Here is an 11,681-nt window from a genome sequence, read left to right on the forward strand (position 1 = left end):
TTACTCAACAGACTTGCTCTCTGTGCTCTCAATCTAACACATTTGTCTCTGCAGCAGAAGTATTACAGTCTGTGTGTGCAATCCCTGACCTTTCAATATACCTAAGCAACAGCAAGTCACATTCTGCACAGTCAACAGATTGCCAACAAGACAGATAATGAGATGCACACGTACCACCCAGTGAAGGCAAAATAATACAGATACAACAAAATACTTTTGCCTGCAGAATACTCACTACTTCTTATGATAGCAAACTGTAAGGGAGTTTAAATTTGTATTTGTTCATGAGCGCAAAATTTTTACTGCATAACTTTCCACTGATGACAATAAGATAATCAAAGTCCTGTAAATAGTGTTTATTACTTTCATGCATTATGAAATTTATTTGCACAATAAACAGGTCAAGATATGTATTTATTACCATTCTTTGCTGTTTCCTAATACTGTCTGTTCCATTTCTTCAAGTTTTCAGGAACAGGGAAAAGAATAAAAGATTCTTGATTCTTCAGCAAGATTTTTGGGCTCTCAGCTATGATAACTTTTCATAAAGTTAATGAAGACTGTAAGTGTTTCACTCCGAATCCACCAGTAGCAAGTTATTTTCCCACCACTTCAGAACCATCTAGGGACTGAAGCTGCTTTCTCCCCGGAGCCCTGGGAGGCTCTGCTGTGAAAGCAAAGGCTTAACATTAACCTTGGAGTTTGCAAGACTTTCCATAGGCATCCTAAGTATGAACTAGCAATACATTTCAGAAGTGGTCAGAAGTCTCAACTAACATACAAAAAAAAAAATAAGATTTCTATTCACTTCTACCAAATACCAGCAACTTTCACGTTTCTGCATGAGTGACAACATCTGTATCAGGGAGAGGGAAAAGGGGTTAAAATTCTGTCGAGGAAAGCACAGGTTGGCATTACTCAGGTTAATATTATTCATGACAGGCAATAGAAGGGCAATGTTTATTTACAGAAGGGATACACTAACCAGTCCAGTATCAAAGGAAAAGTGTACCAGGGGATATATTCCTCCTGTGACCACCATCTCTCAAGAAAAACAAGGCTACAGTGGAATGTCCAACAAGCCATTAAAGACCTCTTACTGGTAACCTCAGAGAATTTTTATTTTAATCTTTTGCTCTGAGCAAGAGAAGAAAGTGCCAGTAGAATTTCAGGAGTGCACACTTAAAAAGCATTTCTATCTCCAGCAGTACTAGAGAGACAGAGAGGTCTATTTTTCAATAAAAGTAGAAAAACTGCAGCTTTACAACGTGCACTGCCACTCAAAATGTTTTTAAATTCCACTTTATTTATTGATCTAACAGCAAATTGCACTAGAGAAATATGGAATGGAACAATATATTGTCTAGGAACTACAATTTTAACCATGCTCCATGTTGCTGCTTTAATTATGTAAAATAGTATTAAGTAACAAACTGTTTATGCATGAAGTGGGTAATTTATACATCAAAAATTATTATGATAATTGGATCATGCTATCTTTTTAGCTCTTCCCTCCACCACCTCTTCAAACTGTCAAGTGGAGTAATAGAGAAATACCTGTTCTAGGCTGGGATAACAATGAATTACATTTTTGCCATTGATCTTCCAAACAGGTACTTTCTCTGATGAACTGAATCAACAACAATACAAGCTTGGAAAAAGAGAAATGTGTATTTCATAATCAGCCAAGTGTGATGTTTTTAACAGCATTATAGGCATGACAACAAAGGATCAAAAGGAGAACACACAGATTTGGAGTTGTCACTACCCTCAACTCCAACATGGTTACTGTTGTTCATTTGTTGTTTTTTTTTTTTTCCCGAGGAGGAGGAGGGATAAGGAAATATGCTTATAATTTCTGTCCTCTTTTCTGGAAACGATAATGAGAGTTATGAATTGCCATTTAAATGCACCTGATTTCATCTGACTTTTATGATAGTCTTAACACTAACTCACATTTATTAAACTTAATAACAGCTCCTGCTCTATTCTTGAAGCTACACAGAACAACAAACACAGTGCAATCACTGAAAACCTATCTGATGAAAATATTTTCACACTTCCAGTATTTCACAAGACTACGCAGCACCCGTGCAACCACTCTTGCCTAAATACAACAACTACACCCTTCTGGAGACCTGGGTCTGCCCCATGCAGAGCCCTGGGCAAGTTCCGGGGAACCCCAAAACGAAGCCGTGCTGCTAAGGGGTTTGGAACGCGAGGCTAAACAGGACGCCCGGAGGGACCGGCGGGGCAGCTTACCTGGCGACGGGGCGGGCGCGGGCGGCGGGAGCGGGAGGAGGCGGCGGGAGCGGGCGGCGGGAGCGGGAGCGGGCGGCGGGAGCGGGAGCGGGCGGCGGGAGCGGGCCGGGACCCGCCGGGCCGCCCGCACCGCGCGGAGCTGTCTGCGGTGCTGAAATAGCGGCGGAGGAGGCAAAACGCCCCCCCCCCACCCCCCCCAAAAAAAAAAACAACAAACAAACAAACCACCACCCCCGAGAGACTGGAGGTGCTCCAGCTCCTCCATCGCTCACCAACCATGGTCCAACCCGGGGAAAAGACGACGAAGAAAACTCATTCGTCTCACGTCAATGTACTACTCTCGGCTCTTGGGGAGAGTCCCTACGAGTCTCTACATAAACTTCCAACTCCCCTTTAGCAGGTCTGGGACAGGCGAACTCCGGAGTTTGGTTTAACTGAGTGGCTGGCTGTTTTCGAAGCAAAATGTATGGACAAGGTCATTTTAGCTGAAAGACTAAAGTCACCTGCAACGCTACTAGGCAACGCCCCATCGACTTACTTGCCGCCTGGCTGTTCCGACTTCCTACCAATAAATCAAGGTCACAGACAACTGAAAAGAACAAAAAAGCCGATTTCTGTTTGACGGCATTTTAGGTCACCAGGAGTTTCTAAATATTAAATCTGCAATCAGTAGTAATTACTAAACTGTCGGCTTTCTATTTCCCAACGTGCCTTGTCTCATGCTTTGTAGAAAAATCTACTTACGTTTAGGTTGGTTTGCTTCCACCAGAGCATGAAATATACCACACCACAAGCAGAATGCATTGACCGCCTTCTGTTCTAGAGAACGATTTTTCTACTCTCAATGAATTCCTGCTTATTTAAATTACAACCACTGGTAGGTAAAGTCTAAGTACGCTTCAGAGAAGAACTAGAAAGGAATGCTCAAACTTGAAGAGGATTGACAAATAGTTGGTGCAAACAGTCCTCCAGGACACAACCAACCATCTGTGGGCATGATTCTACAGATGTGATTCATTCTACTGCACATAGCAGGATATTTTCTTGGATTAAAGGCATGTGTGCCTTCAGAAAACAGCTTTAAAGATTACATTATCAGGGTTACGCCACATTTTCTTTTGCCTGGAGAAGATTCCGTACATTCCTAAGCCAAAGTATTTTAAAGGTACTTCTTGTTTTCAGATGTCAAGTGTAACACAAATTTATGAACGCAGATGGATGTCATTTTTGCTCTGCACGTTCTGCATCCTAAGGGCAGTACTATGCCCTTTCCTTCTAATAAGCTCCTTGAAAAAGAGAACCTATTCGTTTTCAACATGAATGAGAAAGCCCCTTGAAGCTGCAGCTCACTCCAGGCCCTGCCATGACTACTGCAGTTCTTGGTGTCTCTCAGACTAAAACGTAGGGTATCATTTTATAGGCAGCTATACTTGTGTTCTGTACTGTCAGGCAGCACTGAAAACTACATTAACCTTGATTAAGTCACATGACTGCACAACTCCTTCCATGTAGCTGCATACATGAGGAAGTTCTTTAAAACGATCGACAAAAAAACCCCTACAGAATTACAACTTTTGTTTTTTAAGATCACTTTTTCTGATCTGTAACACATTCCTAAGCGAATGAAAATTTTTAATTATTTACCCAAAACAAACTCCCAACTGAATCTTGCAGTAACTACTTCATATAAGCTGATGCATACAGGGACCTACAATTATTTGGTCACCTTGCATAAAATCTTCCACTCAAAATTTCTGGAAAATGCATAGAGTAATTTAAGTATTTACAGAGATTTTCTTTTCAGCTTTGCTCTTCGTGTCTCAAGCACCACTTGTGGGAAGATACACCAGAGAAGGCTCCCACATTGCAGCAGTGCCACTTACTTATTTTTATACAGTTAAATAAATCTCTTCATCAGTACTCCAGTAGTTTATAAAGATGCTCTTTCACCAGAACACTTGTTTATTGAGTACAATACCATTAAACAGCTTTCAGTATCTTTGACATTAATGCAGAGAAACTGGGTTCTGAGCCAGGAATAGAAGTTTTGCATGTGCAAGGACTGCACAACAGGATCCAATTTGGCAAAGAGTCTTCAGTAACATAATACTTCTCTAACATTACCCTAAGTAGGAGACTATGATACCATTTTACATTGAAACTACAGCATTCATTTGCACAGAAGCAGGGTACTATACAATTCTTTTTTTTTTTTTTTTTTTTCCACTGATATGTACCAGGGGAAAAGTCATCTTTGCCCTTGAAAGCTGTCATTTCAGCTTGTAGCTCAAGGTATCTCTAACTAATCTGAAAAAGTAAAAGCACCAATGTATCTGTGAGTAAAGTATTTTTCCCTTCAAAACTTTGAAATCTATCTGCTGTATGCCTCGATTGAGTTGAAATGCCAAATTATAATTTCTTAGTCAAAAAAAATACAACTGAAATCAGAACTAAGTCACTCAGGCAGAACTTGTGATGGTATTTGCGAGACTTATTCTACAGCTTTGATCATTACATTCGCCCTACCTTTAGCCCTACCTTTCTTGACAGTTCTCCTGTCACATTCCTAGTGGCTGTGCGGCACTAAATAAAGCAAGTCGAACATAAGTCTTCCACCTCCTCTTAAACATTCTCCTAGAGTACGCTCATATCTGAGACAGTGCAGTGAAGATTACATACCTTGCACAGGGAAGACAATTAACCTTGCCGTCAAGAGAAAACACACAGCACGAAATTTAGTCATTGGGAAATAAAAGACTGTTGCTGTACATCTGCTACAGAAGACGGCAGGCATGCCACCGAGAAAGCATGTTGTCACCTCAGGGCTAAGCGATCCTACGGCACAACCGCAGACAACGGTCCCCAGCAGGCAAAGCTCCGTGGCACGTATACGCCCGCCGTGTTCTCTCCAGGGCCGAGGTCCATTCACTGAACTTCGGCAGGTGTGCAGAGATGACTTCTGCCGTCTGAACCGGTGGGAAGTGCCATGTACTTACCGCCGCTGAGCCCTCAGACAAACCGCCTCGCACCCCCAGCTATGCCAGCAATGCTCTCTGACCCCCAGAAGGAATCGTTACCTGGATTTCCCTTGCATGGTACACGATGATGAGCCCGAGCAGGATAATCGTGGAGAGGCTAATAAGGCATTTCAGAGCGAGGGAATACAGCGACTCCTGCAAGAGAAAGACACCGCCGTCCCTCAGAGACCCACGAGCGGGAGCCGCTCCCGCCCCACCGCCGCCCCCGGCCCCGGGGAGAGCCGCCTCGCCTCACGGAGCCGGGGGCAGGGCGGGACCGGGACGGAGCCGGGACGGGGGACGAGCAGCCCCGCCGCGCCGGGCTCTCTGAGGGGCCGGGGGCGCCCCTCCGCGGGGCCGTCGGACCGGCTGCCGGGCCGGGCCGGGCGTGAGGCGGCGGGTACCTTGGTGTAGGCGCCCCAGGAGAGCTCGGTCTCGATGACCATGACGACGATGCCGAACATGCCGAAGATGAGCGCGTAGTCGCTGAGGCGCTTGCGCTTCTCGAAGAGCGCCCGGCGGTGCCCCAGCTTGTAGCCGATGTTCTGGTTCTTTTTCTTGCTGGACTTGCCCCCGCCGTTGTTGGCGCCGCCCGGGCCGGGGCCGGGGCCGGCGGGGCCGTAGAGCGCCAGGTTGTTGGAGTTGTTGTGCTCGGGCTTGGAGACCACGATCTCCGGGGCGGCGGGGCTGCCGGCGGCGGCGGCGGCGGGGCTGGCGAGCGGCGGCTGGAGCGGCTGCGACTCGGAGTCCAGCTCGTGTAGGTTCCTGCGGGACGAGCTCAGGTTGCTGAGCGGCCGCATGACGCCGCCGTTGTACCTGCAGCTGCTCATGGCTATTTCGGTGAAGGGGTTGCTCTCCCGGCGCTGCTGCTGCTGCTGCTGATGGTGGTGGTGGTGGTGATGGTGGTGGTGGTGGTGGGTGCTGCCGCTGCTGACACTGCTGCTGGGGCTGGCTGCCTGCTGCTGCTGCAGGCTATGGCACTGGTGGTACTGGGGGTACTGGTGAGGCTGCCTGGACGCACCGGCATGGCTGGAAGGGGTGAGCTCGCTGACGTTTAGCTGGCTGCCCTGCCGGGAGGAGGCGGCGGAGGAGAGCGGCGAGGAGTGAGTCCGGAACGCGCCCGAGAGCGGCGAGGAGGCGCGGAGCAGAAGCGGCAGGTTATCCGCCGCGGCTGCCGCAGCAGCCCCGTAGTAGGCGCAGTTGTTGCACTGGAGGCATGGGCTCTGCTGCTGCTGCTGCTGGAGGAGGTTCTGCTTGTCCTGGCCGTGCTGCTGCTGACAGTGCGACGGCGGCGGGCGCGGCTGCTGCTGCTGCTGCTGCGGCGGCGGCGGCGGCGGCGGCAGCTGCTGCTGCTGCTGCTGCTCGGGGCCGAAGCCCGCCGGGAACTGCCGCGGCGCGTCCATGCCGGGGCCGTTAAAGCCGCAGGAGGACCGGGCGGTGGTGCACCCTGCGCAATGCGTTATGGTCGGCAGGGGAGAGTCCTGCTGCCGCCACGACGGGCCCATCCCGGCTCCCGTAGAATCCAGCCGCCGCGTCCGATTGGTCGGGCGGACCAAAACAACGGGCATCACGTCACCTGAAAGGGGGGGGGACCGGCCGCGGCGTGAGGCGGCGGGGGCGGCGCAGGGTCCCCCCGCCGCCCCGCCCCGCGCGGGGATCCCGCCTCCCGCCCGCGCCCGCAGGTAAGGGCTGCCCTCGCCCCCCGCCCCCGCCCGCCTCGGGAAGCCCCGCGCCGCGGAAACCCGGGAGTTCCCGGGGGCGGGGAGCGCGCTCGCTCCCGGGATCGCCCCCGCCGGGAAGGGGCCGCCGCGGCGGGGCTCCTCGGCTTCCCCGCTCCTCGCTCCCGCTCACATCTGCGCCGCCTCCGGAACATGGGCGCCGCGCTGCGCTCCGGAGCTGTCCAGCGGCGCCTTCCGCCCGCCCGCTCGCCCGCCGCCGCCCTGCAAAACACAGCGTCGCGCTCGCTCCCTCTCTGCCGCCCCGGCGGGCCCGCGCCTCCCGCCGCCTGCGCCGCGGCCTCGCCGCCAGCGGGCCGCCGCGGGGAGCTGGGAGAGGCCGCGTCCCCGGCGGGCTGCCGCGGGGCCAGCGTGCGGGGAGCCCTCCCGGGCACATCTTGGGCCTGTCGCGAAGGAGGCGCGGGGATAGGGGCGGGGAGGGTTTGGAATTTCTGTCGGCCGCTCCTTCCCTCTGCTGGAGAAGGGAGGGTCGGCCGCCGGGGTGCGGGGCCACCGCCCGGGACACCGCAGGGGGTGGTTTAGGGCTGGAGAGCTGCGCCGGCGGGTCGGCCGCAGCTTTACCGTCAAAGGGGATGGGTGTCACCGAGTAGCTGCGTTCCCCTCCGGCTCCGGTTTCCCGGTATGCAGCGCCAGCGTGGTCCTTAAGGTGGTCGCCTGCTACCATTTTGCCTCTTCCCCTTCCTTTCCCTCCCAAACTCTCACTGAGCAATTCATTCCCACCGCTCCCCTAGGCAGAGTAATGTCTGCACCAGGTAAAGTCTCTTTTCTGCGTTTATTTAAGGGAAGATTCTTTAAGGGAAGAACCGTGAAAACGGTGAGTGATTTACCTTGTTACAGCTGTGCTGTTCTTGTCACCTGGATGAGATTATAAGAGGGGATTCTTCTTTTTTTTATTTTTTTTTTTTTTCCTTTTCCAGTCAGGCTGCACTGTCTTCGTGGTGTGAAAAATCAGCTGCAAAATTTAGTAGTGTGGAAGATTTCCTTACATCTTTTAACTTCTCTCTAATGTCAAAGACAAAATTCACTAAGCCTTTATAGGATGAAAGCCTACATCCATATGATTTCTGCATCTCACACGACATTCAATTTCTTTTGAAAATTTACACCCTTGAATGGCTTGAATTTTAGAAATTTGAGCGAGGCACTGTCAATAACAAAATTTTAAAATATGCTCTGCTGTAAAATTTCAATTGCTTAGTTCCTAACCAGGGTGTACCTTTTAAAGCAAGCACATATTGCACACACACAATCAAACAACCCTCACTGATGTTGTACAATATAGAGAGATAACTCAGAGAGTGACCAAAAATTAAAAATCTCTGAGTATGTTTACAGAGAATAGGTTATTTTGGAAAAAGCACCCATAAATAGGAGTATGTGTGCTAAACCGCATCATAATGTCTTGTCATAATTCACAATTTGTTTAAAACAACCACATTTTGAATAAAAATCCACATGCACGTTCTTGCATGAGTGATAAAGCACTTTCCAAATACATCTCTCTGTTTTTAAATTATACTAAAGTGTATTTGAATGTTCTCCACTGTGCTCAGTTCTCCTGAGTGCCAAAGACCAGAAAAAAAAAAAAAAAAAGAAGACACCTTTATTTTTAAGAATGAACAGTCTGTTTAACAGAGCTTCAGATCTTCCATTGTTTCTTTGAAAAAACATGATGCTGTAATTCCATCTCACTGGTCCAATTTTGCCTGTGTTCTCAAACAACACATGAATTGCATGAATATTAGAAAATGAAATCTCAGGGAATTCAGGCTTTTATCACTCTGTAAATAAAAGTCCTGCACAAATGTGGGATCAAAATATATGTTTTGTGAACTGGTTAGAGATTTAAATAGGTTTCATCTTTCATTTTCTGTGTATTCCATGCCCTTAATGTTTGCTTAAAGATACTTTCTTTTAAGTGTTCTCCTTAACAGAAGATAAAGTCCTCAGGACATAGTTTACCGTGAAAGGCTTTTTAAGAAATTGGTAGCTCTTCATGTTTTATTTAGAAGTTACCAAGACTCTGTCCTGTAGTTGCATTTACTCTGGTCATGCAAGGTTTTATTAGAATTGTGAAGAAATAATGGATCTTTTTAAAGCCTTGGTGGACTAAAATAGACAATAGCTGTGTTCCATGTGGTGGAATGATTGCATTTATTTTTTTAATTCCTGTATAAACGTTACGAGTCCCAGTTTTACTACATCTACTGCTACTATCCTGTTTATTTGTAGAAATGGGAAGGACAGTGTTCTTACTGGCTTTTGGAAATTTCATCTACTTGCTTGATTGTTTCATTACGTGAATAAACAAATTAATATTCCCATGTTTAACACAAGAGGTCATACTAATCACACAGCATTTTATAAAACTAATTGAACTAGAGGTTTTATTTCAGTTCCATTGTGTGACCTGGGATGTCTCATCACAGTTTCAAGGTCTAAAATAAGAATTGTTGAGAGTTTGCATTTTCACAGCTAAAGAGATAAACGATCCTCTTGATGACACTGATTAATGAGCTGGAATAGAAAGATGCTATTTAATGTAACATCTTCCTTTGTAAAATAATTTTGAAGTTTACTTTTAAAAATGAGTGTACTTATTTTCAGAAATAAAATACATTCTTCACGTGAATTGAATTGTTATATTCTTTTGTTTCACAAATAAATTAGCATGGGCAGCTCAGAACTGCTAAATCATACTGAACTAGTAACAGTGAACCCCTATGAAACAAACATTATCTGTTTGGGATTGGGACTTTGGGGTTTTTTTCTACCTTTATGTTATATAGTGGATGGAACTGCTTTTAATGATTGTGGTAGGTCCTGCTGCTGCTTTGCTAAAGAGGCTGTTTTTTCATGTATGTGTGTGTGTCTACACATGAGTGCATGCACCTTTGTATAAATAAGAGAGAGACAATTACTGCAGATCTCATTTGATAATGATGATTATTGGAGATGTTTGGAAAACAATTTTTTTTTTTTCTGAATGCACTAATTGCAAGAACAAGATAAATACTTCGAGCAAAACTATCGATAGCAGGACAGGAAAAATTCAACAGACACAGGAAAAAATAGATTTCTGAGATGGAAAAAACACAAATATTTGAAGTGAGAGCTAACGGCTAGTCTTTTGAAAAGCTCACATAACAGCATCGAGTAGAGGTGCAACACCTACAGGCTACAACAAAAGGTATTAGAAAGCTATTTTGGCTGTTATCATCTTGCCTCTACTCATGCCAGGCTCACTGAGAATTCTGCACTCATAAAAATGTCAAAAATATGGGAAGATAGTAATGAAAAGTAAACAAAAAGAATGAATAAAAAAATAGAAGCCTAGGAAATTCCATTCGATAACAGTATTTTGAACTCAAAGTGTATTCTGCACAAGACCTGGGAGTTTCTAGAAAGCATTAAAGGGAACAGCCTTGTCCAGTTCAAAAAAAAAGCGAGTACGTAGCTCCATGTATGCACAGAAGGATGCCATTCAGTGAAAGCAGAGTCACATTAATAAAAATGGAGATAACACTGACAGCAGTAGGGTATCACGAGATCATTCAGGGGTATCCATGCAGCAATAAAAATGCTTTGTGAGACAACACCAAAATGACTGCAGTACAGCTGCCAAGACGATGGCATGGAAACTAACCATATGAGCCACATGTGTAAACTACCTTTTGCATACCATCTGGCAGGGCTTTTACTCACCAGATGTCTCTGACATTCACCCCAGCAACTTCTGTTGTCAGGTAGTTATATGCCCTAACTGGAATCCCACCCCTGCCGACCTGTGCTCATTTAAAAGACCTTTTGATAATGTTCCGCAGTAGAGGGGGAAGGAGAAGAAATACCAAATAATGACTCTGTGGAGATAGTACAGCTACATATTAGAAGGAAGCATGCTTTACTGTTTCTACTTTTGTTTTTATACTCTTTCACTCATCTACATTTTCTTCTGCTTCTCCAGCATTATCACCAATGAAAATTCAGATTCGCCTCAGTTCATTATTTCTTCATCTATTATCTGGGACATATTGGATACAAAAGATAAGGACACTGGATTGACAGCTCTAAAATGCTAACAAAACTTTTCAGATGTGGGGATGCCTTAATTCATGAGGGTTCAGCTTAGAGGATGTCTAGAATTGCTGCACACCTTTCCTCCCATCCAGGATCCTTTCTCAAGGGATGAAGAGTGTTTTTTTTAATTTTTTTGCTAACAATTTTTTTTTATTGCTGTTAAACATGTTGAAAATATTGAACGGTGTCCACAAAACAGCTGGGAAAAGTGTTTCTTCCCTTAATTCGCTTTTCCATCCTTTCTGGATATTTTTATGGTACTTGGAGATCACGTAAGCCTACTGACTTCTTGCCCATATTTTTTTCTCGTTATCAAAGGATACTGCCACCTACAAGGAATTTCTTAGCTAGCTAATTGCTTCAGCATTAATGCTATTTTGCACAGCTGTTACAAGTGCTCAGCGGGTGAATACTACATTATGTTTAATCTGACTACCTTTTATTATTCTCACAGAACTTTAATTCCGTGCAATTACTGAAATGGTAGCATCATGCAGTATTTCTATCTCAGCCTATGCAAAAGCACAGAGTGACTTTGTGTGGGGGATTATCAAGTGTGTGAGCTTACTTTTAACCTTGAAGAATCCTG

At 46.1% G+C, this 11,681-nt stretch overlaps 1 protein-coding gene across 5 annotated transcripts in view; it reads right to left on the bottom strand.

The window, feature by feature from the left end:
* The window catches only part of KCNN2 (potassium calcium-activated channel subfamily N member 2), a 72,529-nt gene extending 65,377 nt beyond the window's left edge, over positions 1-7,152 (bottom strand). The window contains exons 1-4 of one of the 5 annotated variants that reach the window (XM_086628916.1): positions 6,279-6,352; positions 6,217-6,238; positions 5,684-6,145; positions 5,340-5,435 (exon numbers count right to left, since the gene is read on the bottom strand). In XM_086628916.1, the coding sequence (XP_086485042.1) occupies positions 5,340-5,435; positions 5,684-6,109 (522 nt within the window). In that variant the 5' untranslated portion in view covers positions 6,110-6,145; positions 6,217-6,238; positions 6,279-6,352. Of the gene's footprint in view, positions 1-5,339; positions 5,436-5,683; positions 6,856-7,130 lie in introns of those variants that run through there. The other 4 variants (XM_086628913.1, XM_086628914.1, XM_086628917.1 and 1 more) reach the window with 4 other exon arrangements.
* Positions 7,153-11,681: the final 4,529 nt, after the last annotated feature.

The sequence above is a fragment of the Tauraco erythrolophus genome, chromosome Z, assembly GCF_009769465.1.
Source record: "Tauraco erythrolophus isolate bTauEry1 chromosome Z, bTauEry1.pri, whole genome shotgun sequence".
NCBI classification, from domain to species: Eukaryota; Metazoa; Chordata; class Aves; order Musophagiformes; family Musophagidae; genus Tauraco; species Tauraco erythrolophus.